This window comes from Rhea pennata, chromosome 8 (assembly GCF_028389875.1).
Source record: "Rhea pennata isolate bPtePen1 chromosome 8, bPtePen1.pri, whole genome shotgun sequence".
NCBI classification, from domain to species: Eukaryota; Metazoa; Chordata; class Aves; order Rheiformes; family Rheidae; genus Rhea; species Rhea pennata.
The window spans coordinates 11,392,478-11,408,427 of record NC_084670.1 but is presented as its reverse complement, the minus strand read 5'-3'; the positions used below and the strand labels follow the sequence as shown (position 1 = coordinate 11,408,427).

The following is a 15,950-nucleotide window of genomic DNA, read 5'->3' as shown; positions in this document are numbered from 1 at the left end:
GCAGGACACAGCAGCTCAATGCCATGGGAAATCAAGGACTGCACCCAGCAAGACTTGAGAAGAGATGGATGGAGAGAGAAACCACAAATCTGCCCTTGCATCACAGCCTGTTGCAAGAAGGACTAGCTTGCCATCTGCTTTCCTTGCAGTAGGGCAAGAAGAGGGGAGTGTGAGTGTTGGCAAAGGACCTGTGAATGCCTGGATGAGCTCATGATCCAGCTCAGCCTTGGGCATCTGATCCATGCTGCAAATGTGTGTGTGCATGCTGGGCCTCATATTTGGCTGGTCACATACCTCTGTCCTGTGGTGCTGTGGTACTGGCAGGCTTTGTCTGCTCTTGCTGGGTGCCTGTCAGCCTCTGGATCAAAAAAAATAAATAACAGAAGCAAACTGTTCTCTCCATGCCATCTTTCATTGCTGGCGAACAGAGGTAGGAGCTAGAAAACAGCAGTGAGGAGAAATGGCTGTTTGGTTCCCACACCACGATGGCTGGACTGTGCCAGGGAGGTGATGCTTGGGGGAAATAACAAGAGTGGCAGTGTGCAGAGGGAGATGAGGATGACCGGGGCCATATCAGATATGCTCCCTTGGCCCCACCTGCACTGGTCTCCAGCTCTGTGGCCATGCTGGAGATATTGGTCACCAGAGCTGGGTTGTTCCTGTGGCTGCTTTCTCCACTCTGTCCCATCTCCGCAGGACATCCTGCACCAAAGCAAGCCTGGACCTAGTCACCAGGAACTTCAGCAAGCTGGCCAAAGCCAGGGATGAGCTCTCCTTCCCTGGCTCCTAACTTGTGATGGAAATACGCGGCTGCCACCCCTGGGCAGTGACATTCCTGCTGCTCCCGCACAGGCGAGAGGGGCCTGGCTGGGCTGGACTTGGGGGGCAGAAATGCAGCCGCTTTCATTTATTTTGCCTAACAACAGTGATCTCTCTGTATATTTTCATTCTGTTTTCCTAGGCTCAGCTGTCTCCTCAATGAAATGTTTCCAAAGCAGCCCGGCTTGGCGGCACGCCAGCCCTGGCTGCCAGATGAATGGGCGGAGGAGGAGGGACCCATTCCTCTTCTTGACACAGCATCGCTGCACAAGAGGCCTCTGTTGACATTAGGACTGGCTGTTCCCCGTCCCCCGAGAGGACCTGCCTGGCCTCGGAGGCAGCAGCGCCAGCCCAAAGGCAGTAGGCTGCACGTGACACAGCACCAGCATCTTCCTGCTCCTCCAAGGAGGTGGCAGAGCCACAGACACCAGGCACCACAGGGCATCGTGGCAGCTGAACATCCTTCCTCCTCCCTCCCACCTCACAGCAATGATGGCTCAGGAGGGTCTTCCTGGCCCTGGGCTCCCAAACAAAGCCCCCTGCTTCATTCTTGTCCCCTCTTTGATCCAGGCGGATTTACAGTCAGACACTCATTCCCAGCCTTGCATAACTCTGGACAGCAAATTGTTTGTCTCCCTTTAAATCTTTCATCTTTCCTTTTAATTGAAAACACCTTGCTCGGGAGAGTTGCACCACAGCTTGGGCTCTCTGGGACAGCGGAACACGATCAAACGTCCCCAGCAGCCACCAGGGACAAGAGGCTGTGCAGGCTGGTGGAGCAGCCCCTGGTGACAATATTATGCAGCCTGGCACCAGCTTCACCCAAACCCTGGCCATAGCACAGACGCGCAGGACTGCCCCAGCACCCTTGCAGTCTCGTCGCAGCTGCAGGCTGGCTCCGCTCGAGGAGCCTGTGCTGTGACGCCCAGGCTGACTGGCCCCAGGGCAGCCGCAGGATGCCCAGGGCTGGTCATGAGCTGCAGCAGGGAGACGTCCCCATTCGCTCGCCACGCAGGGGTTTTGTGTAGAAGCAGCCCTACGTGCCCATCGGGTCTCCCAGTAAGACCTCCAGCAGCCCTGTTCCCTTCTTCAGGCACCCATCCCAACACCACCTCCTCTCCAGCTCTCCAGCCCCACAGCTTTAGGAACCATGCAAGGGAGAGGAGGAGGAGTTTAGCAAAAAGGCTGAGGAAGCACTTGGAACTAAAAAAAGGAGATAAAAGTCATCAGTATCCTTCCAATCTGCACCTCTCACTGCTGGCCGGCTCCTCTGGCATCTCCACAGCCGCTGCGGTCCCTGGAAGGTTTCCAGCTGCCGTGGCCACACCAGTGGGAGCGCGTATTAACCAAGATTGGGAGAGCTTTGCTGCTCAGAGCCGCATTTCAATATCAAATGCATAGCAAATCTTCCCGTTTCCAGACCAGAAGGATGAAGCTCATCGAGAAACTTGCAGCTGCTTAAGAAAGAAGGAAAAGAAAAAAAACTTACTGTAATTCAGCACTTTGCTGAACAGCACAGAGACAGCACAGAGCTGGTCTGCAGTGCAGGGTCTGCCGATAACGAACGGAGCTGCCACTGGATCCGGGACTCAGAAAATACAGCTGGTGAGGCCTCCCCTACCTTCTCTGCCCTGATGGGGGTCAGTTGGCCCGAAATCCTCCCTGGTAGTCCTGAAACCCCTACTGAGGATGGAAATGGTGCTCTGTGCTCCAGCCAGAGTCTTGCCGTTGCTTTGCTGCGTGGGATGCCCAAGGTGCTGTGTGCTGCCCGCACCTCGCTCCTTGTCCTGCAGTGGGCTCTGAGCCACAGCTGTACGGCAAGGGGAAACCCAGAAGAACCAATGCCTGGATCCTTCCAGGCTTTGGGATTTCAGAGATGCTCTGCAGGCTTTATGTGGAGCACGATCCAGAAAGGGCCTTTCTGAGCCCTCCCAGTAGAGGCTCACAGAGCACCACTCTCCCCACTGTATTTTTTCAGCAGGGAAACTGAGGCAGACAAGGCTTGTGTGGCGTAAGGTAGTGGGTAGCGGGTTTAAACCTGAGCTAGTGCTGCCCTGGACAATGCCCAAAAAGGACTGGGGCAGCCAAGCAGCGCATCACTGGCAGGACCTCTCTGCGCTCTCCTGAAAGCGACAAAAACTAAGGCCCTGCAGGACAGAGGATGTGGTGCGGGGAGCCCCTGGTGCAGTATATGCACCCCTTCCCCACTCCCCAAAAACATGGTGCCAGCTGCTGTCTGCTCCTCACCTTCCCTAAGAAAGATTTCAAGGCAGATAGGTGAGAAACCCTGTCTGCCGCTGCCATAGAGGGTTTTCAAAACCCCCGCCACAGCAGACCCTCAAGGAAGGTGACCATCTCTGGGGAGAAGCACAGCAGCGGTGCACAGCACTGCACAGCACCACAGGAGGGGCTAGACAGCACAGTGAGAAGTGGTCTGGACTGAGCTGGGACGTGGCTCTGTATCTTAATATGGAAAGCTTTGCAAAGGAAGTCATAAGACCGGCTGAGGACTGCAGAGATTTTCCCCTTGCATTGGCAGGGTAAAGAGCAGCTGAAGTGGTTCCACAGCTCTAATTTTAAGATAGAAGTAACCTGGTCACATCTTGTTCATCTGCACTTGGTGTGGGGGGGGGTGGACGACTCAGTGCTTGTAAATGTGTCGGGCACGTCGCTGGGACCCAGCAATCCCTAGATCTCTCCCAAGGGTCTCCATTCTTCTGGGAAGACCACAATCCTAGCCAGGATGGTCCCAGGCCATAATAAATACTTTTGGCAGTGATTGAGTGATTTAATTATTAAACAGAAAGTGATAAATGTATTTATAAATCCAGAGACTAACCTTAACGATGCTGCCTTGGTACATTCATTCATCAGGATTTAACTATGCAATACAGTTACTTTACTTTACACATTACATTACATCCTCAGTTACTGATGTGGGAACATGAAGGTGCCCATGTCCTTTGTACACCTGAACCATGGGGCTTGATTATCTGTGTCCTTGACACATGCACACATGCATTTCCTCATGCGTGTCCCAGCAGGCAAGTGCTGCATCTGTGCAGAGCTGTATTCCTACAGGAGACACCCATGTGCAGTTCCCTGGTGTCCCTGCAATGCTGGCAACAGTCTTTGTTGTCAGAAAGGGATCCAAGATGGAAAAAGAAAGCAGCAAACCTAAAGCACGGAGAGTTTTAAGTCTGCTGCTAACCCTAACCCAGGAATGGCACCTGCCTTGGAGGCTTGCCCTGGCACTTGGTGGGAAGGCTGCTCCACCAAAGCTCCCCAAAGCAGGACCACAGGGCGCAACTCCAGAGCAACCTGGGAGTCAGGGGGACAGGAGAGGGCTCAGCTTTCTTTCCTCTTGTCATGGTGGCAGGTTGGGGGCTGTTGACACATGGAGCTGAGGGGGTTGCCAAAGGCTGCAGCAGCAGAGCCCAGTGCATGGTGTCCAGTGCCACTCTCAGCCCCTGAGAGTCCTTGGAGTTTTGTGGCGAGGAGGGACTTCTGGTGGGGAAAGAGTCCTGTGAGTAGGAAGAGACTTAAAGGAGAGGAGAGCAGCTGTTTGCATGGCAGGTCTGGGCTTCCAGCAGCTGGAGGAGGTGCTGAAGGCAAGCCCGCCACAAGAGTGCATCGTGCTTCCTTCCGGACAGGCGCATTTCGAAGGCACTTCTTGGGACAGTGTGAGGACAGCAGGACAAGAAGCACAGCCCAGATTTTAACCTTACGTTCCCAAGCGCTGTGTGCATGGGAGTAGGACCTGGCCTGGCCATTCTGGTCCCCAGGCAGGGCTGCTCTGCTGGGCTTGGGGACTCAGGGACGTGTTCAGCTCCTGCTGGTGACCAGCCCCTGCCTCTGCAAGCCAAGGACCAGAGTTTGGCTCACAACAGCACCCAGCAGCACGTCGTGGGGACACACACTGTTCCCACCGCCTGTGGCGCAGAGAGGGCTCTGCCTGAATCTGGTGGAAAAGAGGCCAGCCACACATCGATAAAATGAATTAGTTGTCTCAGCAGCACCAGCAAAATAAGCAAGAGGAGTGGAGCCCGTGAGGCTCGGCCTGCTTTGTTTCAATTACAGCAGCTGCCAGAAGAAGAAGATAACCTCGATATTGATGGCAAGAGCAGCAGACAGAGGTGCCCTTGGGGGCTGCTTGGAGCAGCTAGAGGAGGAAGGGGGGAGGAGGAGGAAGAAAGGAGCGAGAGAGAGAGAGAGAAGGGAGGGAGATCAGGGTCTCTGTGGGACCCCACACCTTTGGTTCTTGGCACAACTAGTGCCAAGGCCCCACAGGAGAGTGGGGCTGACTCCGCTGGCCTGCTGAGAAAGACCCGTCTGATTGCTCTGTGCTTGTCCCCACAGGGACCATCTCCTGTTCATCCTGGGTCTTGTCCTGCCTGCTGGGCAAAGCACCGCCTGGCAGCGATGGACAGAGGGATGCAGCCTTCCAGAACATGGGGCAGAAATTCAGCTCAGAGAGTCTGCAACAGGATAAGCACCAACACATGGACCCGTATAGCATTAAGCAGAAAAAACATCTTCCTTCCATCAGCAGTGAGAAGATCTTGACCACAAGCGCTTGACTGCCCTTACATTCTCATCTTGCTATGGGCCCCATGCTGCCCTCTCCATCATGCATACATACTTGGCTGATCCCCATGAGGACAACTGCAGCATCCCAGCAGCTCACTGTCAGCTCCGGCCACCTCTCAGCAACATCAGCAAGGAGCAAAGTAGTCCAGTCAGCTGGGCAAACAGCAGACAGGGTGCCAAGCAAACAGATCTGCACTGCACAGTCCCACCCCCATGCAGCACAGGCACAGGGAGTTCCAACATCTCCAGCAGTGTGGGCTGAAGTATAGCCTCACTCAAAGCTCTTGTGAGGTTTAAACCTAAAAGGAATATTTTCAGGTCCTGCAAAGTCTGGGACCCACTAGCAACCAGGTGGTAGTTACTATTTAACTTAGCAAGGCCTCAGGCTCACCCACAACCCCCACTTGTGCTGGGTCTCTGCAAACCCCCATTCAATCTCTCTTCCTTCTCTCTTCTCCCCACATTCCCCCAGCTCCCCTCTGACCAGCTCTAACCTGTCAAGATCTCTGTCCCCACTGCCCACTTCACTCCATAGCCCAGGGCAGGCAGCCCCACATCATACCTACAAGCCAGACACCCAGGTGCCCAGCCAAACTTCCCCCAGATAGTGCAGGGGTGCACTCCGCCCTTACGGAGGCTAAGTCCTGGATTCAAACCCTGCTTTCCCTCCCAGGTCAGAAAGTAATGGGCAGGTATAAAAAAAAAATGAGTGTTTCTTCTCTCTCCCTCTGCCTTACCTCCAGTTCCCTCCACAGGAGAACGCAAATCTTCTCTCCAGCTGCTGCTTTGTGGAGTCCACATGCTGCCCAGATCCCTTCATGCTGGGAGAGCATGTGCCTTCCCAAATCACTCCAAGTCAGGTCTGAGCAAGACCCTCCATCCCCCCTGGGAAAGGGGCACCACCAGAGGCCAGGCTCAGCAGGATTCACTCCACAGAGGTTTTATTCATGATCTCAATATTCACATCCCCCATAGACCACCGACCTCTCTCCCTCTCCAGGAAAGGCCCCAGTATCTTCATGTGCATTCTCCTAGGGCTGTGGGCCCTGGACATGGCCCCTGGGTTTCTAAGAGGGAGCAAGGCCACCATCTTGCGGCCACCCATCACCACTGCACATATCTGTGTGCAAGGCATGGAGGTCCCCAGAATGTAGCAGCTTTGGGGGTACAGGGTTTGGACCATCAGAAGCAGTGACCTCCCATAAGCATTCACTTGTAACTCCTCTACCCTCTGGGCTCACATCTCATGGGTGCACACTGCCCCTCCACTCACTCCCTGGCCAAGATGCCTGGGGATGCTAGGATGGGCAGAGGCTCTGCTGGCCAGCACTGCTCACGTCCCAGTTCTGTCTCCTCCACCTCTGCTCTGCTGCTCCATGCAGTGTCATCCCGCAGTGACCAGGGTGGTCCCAGTTTGCACTGCGGGCTTCATTGATCATGGAAAGGCAAGCGTCAGCAGAGGAAGTCAGAACTGAACCCTACAGCAGGAAAGGCAGCATCTTTTGATGACTGAGGGAGATTTTCATTACGGAGTGGGAATATGACCTACATGAGGGATGCTGAAGGAGGTTGCTAAATCAATGCTGCTGGTGACCAGCAACCTGAGGGACCAGCAAGTTCTTTCATGCCTCTAGGAAGTGGATTGGCATGGTTTGCACAGCACTGAGTTCCCCAAGGCAGCCCAGCCCTGCTTAGTGGTCATGTTGCTCCTGCTCCTGCCCCTTGGGATCGGTCTTGCTGTGGTCTCTGTGGTGGTGGAGACCATGGGCAGCAGGTTGGTGGTCCCCACTCAGGTCTGAGGCTTTTTCACTGCTGACCACAAGGTGTTGAGAATGGAGAGGGCTGTGCTGGTGAATGGGCATCCCTGGCTCCTTCTCCTCCTGTTTGGGAAGCAGGCTTGGGTTTGCAGGGACCTCAATGGTGCTGTTAAACTGGGAAAAGTAACACAAAGGTTGGTATGTTACATGAATGCACACACTGCCCCGCAGTGACCCTGCAAGTGCACATACGTGCTGGGATGAAAGCAGAAGAGTATCAGTCGTAAGGAAAGCTGCACAAGTCAGAGAAAAGCCTCTCTAGCCAGGACCCAATACACAGAGACGACAGAAGAGATTAGAGCACACAGACAGCAAACCTCTTTACGCACATCCCTTGGCTCAAGCTGACTGTGGTCCAGGGAATTCCTGTGCCAGAAAAGAGCCTTTGCATTTAATAGTCCTAGATGGATTTTTCTTCTATGAAGTGTCTAATCACCCGCTGAGCCCAGAGCTGGGAGCTATGTGCTTTTCTTTGCTCTGAGCTTGCCATGACTGAGTCCATTGCATTCCCCTTCCTTATATCAGAAGAGACAGTGATCTTGGTCTGCTTTTCCAGGCTGCTTGTTATACTCCTCTACTATAACCCTTTCAGTCCCCTCCTTCTCAGCCTGCAAAACCCTGATCTATTTAGCTACCCTTATTCCAGGGTTTTCACCACCTTCCCTCTCAACCTTTTCCAGTCCTATTATCAGCAAGAGCAGATTTGCACACAGGCTTGAAGATGTGATGCAGCGTGGGTTTACACAAAGGCATAACATTGTTTTGCTCTCCATTCCATTTTTAACATTAGGTTTGGTGGGGGGAGGGATGTGTTGCTGTATTGTGCACTGAACACAGTATTCTCGTGATATTAATCCCTAGATCTCCAAGACCCCATGGCCGAGTGTGACTGCCAACTGAGCCCACACCCTAAAGGAAGGTAGATGAAGGGTTGTTTTGTCTGATGTGCACTGTTTTTCATTTATTCACACTGAAATTCATCTGCACTTATTCACTCACACAGTACTCTGAGGTATTTCTGCAGTTCCTTGCAATTGGTTTTCAATTATACAAGCCCAGATAACCCAGTATCATCAAATTCTGTCACACCTCTGTTCTCTGAAGCAGCCCATTCTCCCCAGCTGCTGAAGATGCTGAAACAGCCCTGGTCCTGGAACAGCCTTTGTGCAACTGCAAGAACCAGCCACTTACTGCTACCCTGTTTCCTATCTTTCAACTAACTTTTTATCCATGGAACAGATAAACACCTCTCTTGCACCACAGCTGCCTGTAAGACCTTTGGTGAGGAATCTCACTGCTTACTTTTTGGATGCCTCAGCATCTCAGGGGACCGTCTCCTCTATGCAGGTTTGGGAGCTCTGCCTCCCCTCCCACAGCATGTTGGCTGTGCCACAAAACATCCTGCCCATCTGCAGCACCACGTATTTTATTCTTTATTAGCCTCTGTCAGTTTGGATGTTAGATTTAGAGCTCTCATTCCCTGGTTCCTTCTTTTTAAAAACAACCCTGGTTCTAGCCACCTTCCAGGCCTCTGAGACCAAGACAGATTTCCATGAGAAGTCACCTCCTGGAATAAAGCAGCACAGGATCTGCGTGGGGTGGAACTGTCCTGGGTCCCTGCTGGGATGCTGAGATCCCAAGTGCTCAGCCTGAAGCCAAAGGGGGCCAGCTCAAGAGAAGAGACGGGAATCTGGGTCTGGTAAGTGCTCAAAGTGCTCAGCCTGCACTGCACGCTGCTTCTTACCTCCTGGGTGCTGTTGGAGTAGAGAGAGCAGTTGCCGCAGAAGTCCTTGCTGTAGATGAAGCGGATGGCTGACTCAACATAAGGGAAATGGAGGAAGCTGTAGGGTAACTGGATGTGGAAAGCCAGGCGGCCACAGCTGTGGGGCAAATCGAGGGCTGAGCTAAAGGGGCTGAAAGAGAGGATCCCCCTTCTGCCCTCCCAGCCCAGCAATGGGGCACTGAGACGCTTCACCAGGGCAGAAAAAAGTGACTCAGCCCAGCAACCTTGCCTTCTCTCAGCCCTCAGCTACCTCCTGCCTTTCCTGATGCCACACCACCCTGCACAAAGCAATAACGCTACCCGCAGGGAGCATTTTCTGCCCACAGACAGCAAAACACTAACATGATCCTGCAGCTGGGGGAACTGAGGTGCACACAGTGTGATTTGCACCCACAGCCGGCCCCACGCCTCTCCCGGCCTAAGCAATGCCCTCGAGGTGGGGTGCTCTGTGATGACTCACGCAAGTCTCAGATGAACCTTTCCCTTGCTCAGACGGAAAGTCCTGAGCTCTACTGATCATTAATCCCATTCCTCAGCTCTGCCAACACTCTGCCGAGCTGGGCTATTGGGCCGTGGGTGCTCGGAGCGGGTGGCTGTTTTGTAAGATGGGAGGGATCAAGCTGTGCTGGTGGCTACATCCCCTAGTGACCGCAGGAGAACGCGATGGAAACCCAGGACATCTAGCGGTGGAGATAATTCCGGCACAGCAGCCTGGCTGAGGGCAACCAGAGGGTACCCAGGCCCGCAGCCCCCGAGCTTTTGGGACAGCAGAGAGCTCTCAGCTCTCACGGCCCCCCCAGGGCTCTCTCGCTGGAAACCTTTCACCAGGGCCCCAGGGGCGGACCAGGAGGGCAGGGGCGTTGGGTGCCGGGGCCACCCAGGCAACGACCGGGTGCTCGGCGGCTCCCCCCTCGCAGGACCCCACCGCCGGCCCCCGCGGCAGCCAAAGTCCAAGGGGCCGGCACCGGCCGGGATGGCGCTCCTGTGGCGGAAACCAGTGTCCTGACCCTGAGCAGAGCCGGCGTGGAGGGGGGGACCCTGGTGTCCTCACCACCACCACCGCCAGCTGCCATCCCGCTCCCCCGCCGCCCCGGCAGGGCCCGGGCCCGGTGCTCACCGGTCGTAGACGAGGAAGTCGTCCTTGTTGCCCTCCAGGACCTGCCACACATCGGGGTCCTGGGGCTCCTGCTGGTACACGGGGACGCCGGCAGGTGCCTGGCGCGCCAGCTCCCCGAACATGGCCCGCGACAGCGGCGCCTTCTCGTTGACGATCATGTAGCGGACGTCGGCCATGCCGTGCCGCGACAGCTTCTCTCGCAAGACCCCGAGGCTGCGGGGAGAGACGGAGGGAGGCGGCGCCCGACGGGGCGCCAGGGGCCGCACGGGGCCTCGCCGCCGGGCCGGGGCCACCCCCACCGCCACCACCCCGCCGGCAACGGGGCCCGCGATGGCGGCGGGTCTCACCTGCGGGCCTGCAACAGGCAGAAGTGTCAGCTGGCCTTGAGCAGGGCCACCACCGTCACCTGCCCCGCCGCCCCCGCCATGGGGCTCGAGCCGTTGACCGTCCACGCCGGGGGCTCCTGGCAGAGCCGGCTGCTGTTGGCCGCCCCCTCGGCCGCCGCCACCAGCCAGGTGGCCAGGGCCAGCGCTGCCGCCGGCCCCATCCCGGCCCTGGCGAGGAGGAGGAGGGAAGCGGGATATTACGTCCTCAGCGCCCTCGCCGCCTGGCGCCCCGCTGCCTCGGCGGAACGGCGGGTTTTGCAGCCGGCGCCGGGGCACAAAGACCTGCTTTGATTCCTGCAGGGAGGGCAGCGTCGTGCCGGGCACCCGCTGCGGAGGGGCTGGGGGCGGGGGCCGTGCGGCCGGACCTCGAGTCTCCAGAAACGGGGCTAACGGTTTGGGTTTGGGGGATCTCAGTCCTGGCCGAAGGACGCCGCCCCCTCGCCGGTGGCCGCGGCAGCGTGCCTCGGTTTCCCCTCTGCCGCGGTGTCGGGGCTGCCGGGGTTAACGACGTCCCAGCCGTCCGCAGTGCAAAGGGCAGGAGCGCGGGGCAAACACCCGGGGCCTCTGCACAGGCGTTTTAACCTTCAGGCCACCTTGAGCTCCCCCACGCCTCCGCAAAGCTCTTGGCGGGGGGAGGCTGCGTGGACCTTGCAACCCCTCGACACTTGCCCAACCAAGCATCCTCCCCAACCCTTCCCGCACCGAGATACACCTCATCCCTCCCGGATCCAGCACGTTTAATGGGCACGGGGAGGACGTTGGGGTCGGGGGCTGCTCCGGGGCGGTGGGGAGGGAGCAGGGAGCTGCCTGGTGTGGACAGAGGGTCCCAATTCCCAGTCCTCCCCACCCTGCGCTGTGCAAGAAGGAGCCCCCGGTACCGTGCCGTCCCCTCGCCGCTGGAGCTACGTCCGCCCCGTCCTGCGTCCAAGCCTCGGCAGCCCGGGCCCGGCCGCTCTCCGCAACGCCTGGCTGGCCCTCAGCCCCGCTTTTATCTCCTGGCCCAGCGCTCTCCACCCACGAGGGAGGGGAAGAGCCCGGCCGGAGTCGGGGACGGCTGCCCGGCCGCCACCGCCTGCCCCAGGAGCGGCGCCGGGCTCCTGCCGCCGCGGCCGTGGTCTCGCCACCGGGGGGAAAGCCGGGCTTTAAAACCCTGCCGTCGGGGTGGGGGGCAAAGAGGGTCTGGCCGGGCACCGCCCGGGCCGAAGGGGCGCCCCGCTGCGTCTCGAGGCGGCCGAAAGGCCGGGCGCCTGCCGCCAGCCCCGGGGTGCCGGCGGGGCTCTGCCCCGCAGGCTCTGCCATCCCCTCGCAGCAGCCCCACAAGCTGGGCAGAGCCCCCCACCCCGCCCCAGTGCCCCTGCCACACCATAACCCCACAACTGGCCCTCGGCAAGGGGTCCCCCGCGGCGGACCTCGGCCGAGGAGGGCCGCGACGGCGCGGGCCGACGGCGCTGCCTTGCGAAATCGCGGCGCTGCCGGAGCACCCCTGCCCCAAAGCAAACAGCAGGCGCCCCCCCCGCCCCGCCCCCGCTTCAGCCGGGCGCTGACAGCGCCGCAAATATTTGAGCGGGTTTATCGCACCTGGGATCTGTACAAAAACACGATAGGCTGCGGAAGGGCAGCCGGCGTAAACACAGCTGGGGCAGCGATGCAGCCGCGGACACGCGGGCCGGGCTCCGAGAGGGGAGCTTCGCCTGGGAACAAGCGGCGGAGGAAGGTGCAAAAGCAGCACGGGGAGGAAATCACTGCTGGGGGGGTGGGAGGGCTGGCGTGGTTTGGGGGCGTCAGTAGGGACTGGGAGCCGTGGGGAGAGCGCAGGTTGGGACTGAGGGGTGCCTGCAGTTTGGACCATCTGCCAACTCACTGCAGCCCCCCCCTCCACGGAGCAGCCCCCCGACGTCCCGCGCTCGGCAGGGGGGGCACCGCCGCCCGCCCCGGCACCAAGGGCTGCAGCCCGAGCTCCCGGCCCTGCACCCAGCCCTCGCCGGCTCCCCGCGCCCGTCTCGGCCGCCTTCCCCTGCTGCAGGCAGCGGTGCTGCTGCTTATCAGGCCTTTTTATTTATTTATTTATTTTTTCCCTGCGAACACGGCCTGGCATCTTTTGGACCAGTGTAAACTCGCAGCACCCGCAGCGCCCGGCGGGCGGCTCAAACGCGCCCGGTGCAGCCCCGGAGCGGCTCCCGCGCTGCCCCAACGCCGCGCTCCGCAGCCTGCCGGCGAGCCTCTCCCGCGGCGGGCAAACGCCCCCCGGCACCGCCGGCCCCCTTCCCGCTCCGCTCCGCTCCGGGGAGGAGCGAACCGCCGGCTCCGCGCTGCCTCCGGGCAGAGCACGCCTCTGCCCCCAAAACCCCCTTCCCGCCTCGCAGCCTTGCACGGCGCTGCCGGGAGCCGGCTGGCCGCCACGTGCGCGCCCAGGTGAGCCGCGGGCCTGGCGGGATGGCGGGACAGCAGGATGATGGGATGGCAGGACAGGAGGACGGCGGGCCTGGCGGGGATGGCGGGGCTGTGCCAGGCCCGGCGGCAGCGGCGGAGGCCGTGCCGGGAGCAGGCGCAGCAGCTGCGGGAGGGGAGGAGGGAAGCAGGGCGGCCGTGCGGGAGGCCCTGCCGACGCGCCCGGGCTCGCTCGGGGTTGGGGGGGGGGGGAAGGCTTTCTGCCAGCCCCAGCAAGGCCCCCTTCCCGGGGCGGTGGTGGGGCAATGTTAAACAGGTTTCCCCCACTCCCACCCCGATGCACATCCATGGGGTCAGGAGGCCTCAGCTGGATGCTCTCGTCCAATAATGATATTTTTGGACAGGTCTTTTATTCCCATTAAGTATCGTATTTTTGCCCTGGGGGGGGAGGGTCAGTTCCCACTGGTGTCTCACATACTTCACCCTCTGTGGCTCTAGAGCAAGGTCACGGCTCGGCGCCTGCTGGGGGAGCGCCGTGTCCCCGCCGTCCTTGTCGGGAAGGGGGCTGGCGCATGGCGCTGCCGTGTCTCTGCTGCCCCGTGCCGTTAGCAGAGCAGGGGTGCACCGCTGACGCGGGCAGGGGCCGAGCAGGAGACTTCAGGACATAACCAGCATGCTCCTCTGTGTTTACCAGTCCAACCATTGCATTCCCAGTTATTGGTACAGGGTGCCCCCACTACCTTCGTCCCCACGGCCACACACACTCCTCAAGCACCCAGATACCCTTGACTATCCCTATCACAAACCTTGCTGCAGCCCCCTCCTAGGATGCACGACTCCAGGAGGGTCTCCCTTGGCTGCCACAAGGGCTTGGGGCTTTCCTCCTCCCCAGCCCCCAGTGCTCGTGTGGGGCAGAGCAGCTACCAGGCCCCAGAGGGGTCGTGGAATATTCAGCATCTTTAGGTAGCACCTTGCAGCTAGTCTCAAAGGCAGGTGCCCTCAGAAGACGGTGAGAAGCATCTATTCTTGCAAGTGCAATAAGTGACCCTTATTTAAGAATATATATACACATATGTGCATGCATACATACCTGTGTGTGTGTATACATTTACACAAACACAGAGCCACATGCATGGTATCTATCACAGCCTGGTGGATCAGGGTAAGGGGTGGGGGAACAGCTAATTCCTTGAGGCCAGCAAGCCCCACAGAGACTGCTCTGACAGCCACGTGTCCTCCCTGCAGCGTGCCCAAAGCGCCCATGCCATGGCAGCCTCGCTGAGCCGCGTGTGCTTCGTCTCCCTCCACATCCCCTACGGGCAGGCCTGGGCCCAGGACCTCGCCACCGCCTTTCGCTTCCAGCCCTTTGCCGTGCGGGAGACACCACGGGTCCGGCAGTTGGCTCTCCGGCAGGGCGCTGCCGTCTTCATAGTCAATAAGCGCCTGGCACCCAGCTGTGGTGGCAGCTCCCATGGGGACTTTCTCTATGATGTGGACCCCCAGCCAGCCTTGGGCACAGCCTCCAACATCTGCTTTGAGGTGGACAATGTACCTGGGCTTTGCAAGCAGCTACAGAGCCGGGGGTGCTCCCTGCAGGTGCCCCCCACCGAGGTGGGTGATGACAGCGGCTCTGTCACCTACGCGGTGGCAAGCTCCATCGTGGGCAACATCAGCCATACCCTGCTTGACCGATCCCGCTACCGGGGGCTCTTCCTGCCTGGCTTTCAGGCAATCCCAGGACCCCCCCTAGATGTTGGGGATCATGTTGAAATCACACACTTTGACCACATCACCTATGTCTGCTCACGGGGGAGCACCAAAGTGGCTTTGGACTGGTACCAGCAATGCTTTGGTTTCCAGCGCTTCCAGCTGAACCCGCAGGAGAGCCTGTCCAAGGGGTACACTATCAGTGGGCAAGGGGTTAGCATGCTCCTCCTGGCACTGCAGAGCAGCGAGGATACCCCAGCCCTGCCCCTCCACAACTGCAAACTCATCTTTGCTGAGTCCCTCTCAGAGGATGGCATGAACCAAGTTGATACCTTCCTGGAGCAGCACAGGGGGCCCGGGATCCAGCACATTGGCCTCTGCACCCCAGACATCATAAACACAACCAGGGCCTTGAAGCAGGCTGGCGTGTGGTTTTTCATGCCCCCTCCCACCTATTACAGCCAGGGGGGCAAAAAGGAGGAGATTCAGGGGGCTGGGCAAGATCCCCATGTGCTGGCTGAGCTGGGCATCCTGCTGGATGCTGCAGTGCCTGGGGACAGTGAGAATGGCTGGCTGGCTGCTGACATCTCAGAGAGCTCCTCTCAGAAGAAATACTTAATGCAGATCTTCACTCACCCCATCTTCCCTGAGGAGACCTTCTTCCTGGAGCTCATTGAGCGGCAAGGTGCCCCGGGCTTTGGGGAAGCCAATATAAGGGCTCTGTGGAAAGCTGTGCAGGTCCATATGGCCCAGCAACAGTAGCAGCAACTCTGCAAGCCTCCTGCTGTCCCTGGGGGTAGGACCCCACTGCAGATACCAGCATGCAGCTGCAACACATCTGAGGCTGATAGGGACTTCAAGAAGTCCCTGATCCACCCCAAAGCCAAGCTCAGCTCAGCGTCAGGTCCAGCTGACCTCCTAGCATGGAGAGTGATTTCTTCCTGTCCTTAGACTTCCCCCTTCCAATGATTTAATCACTGTCTTGTGCAGACATTTGTCTTAATTTCAACTGAATCTAAGCAGATGTGTCTGCTGCATGGACAGATCTGCTGCAAACTGTACAGGGATGAAGCCTCAGAACTGAAGCGCTGCCAGAGGGAAGGGAGCAGGCATGCAAACCGCAGCCGCATGGGGATTACAGCCTAGAGCCCTGTCAGTTCTAGTATAGTGACTTTCTCTTAATGAATTAAAAGAGTTGAACTTAAAACACTGCTTTTATTTCTCTTCCTGTTAAGGAGGCACCAGGTGTCAGGCAGTCCTCTAGCTACCTTATTGTATAGGGGTTCACAGGCCCAGAAATCATTATCCAAGAAATCATTGCTTTCCCCAGCCGAGCCATGTGT

General features: G+C 58.4%; 2 protein-coding genes across 2 annotated transcripts; one reads left to right on the top strand and one right to left on the bottom strand.

Annotated features, from left to right (window-relative positions):
• Positions 1-6,333: 6,333 nt before the first annotated feature.
• Positions 6,334-11,485, bottom strand: LOC134143628 (selenoprotein Pb-like). Its single transcript, XM_062581817.1, has 5 exons — positions 11,391-11,485; positions 10,474-10,680; positions 10,127-10,339; positions 8,971-9,106; positions 6,334-7,340 (listed from the first exon to the last, which is right to left on the bottom strand). The coding sequence occupies exons 2-5, from the start codon at positions 10,671-10,673 to the stop codon at positions 7,101-7,103; spliced, it is 789 nt and encodes a 262-aa protein (XP_062437801.1). The 5' UTR covers positions 10,674-10,680; positions 11,391-11,485; the 3' UTR covers positions 6,334-7,100.
• Positions 11,486-12,663: 1,178 nt separating this feature from the next.
• Positions 12,664-15,852, top strand: HPDL (4-hydroxyphenylpyruvate dioxygenase like). The gene is made up of 2 exons (XM_062581455.1): positions 12,664-12,924; positions 14,146-15,852. The coding sequence occupies exon 2, from the start codon at positions 14,167-14,169 to the stop codon at positions 15,367-15,369; it is 1,203 nt and encodes a 400-aa protein (XP_062437439.1). The 5' UTR covers positions 12,664-12,924; positions 14,146-14,166; the 3' UTR covers positions 15,370-15,852.
• Positions 15,853-15,950: the final 98 nt, after the last annotated feature.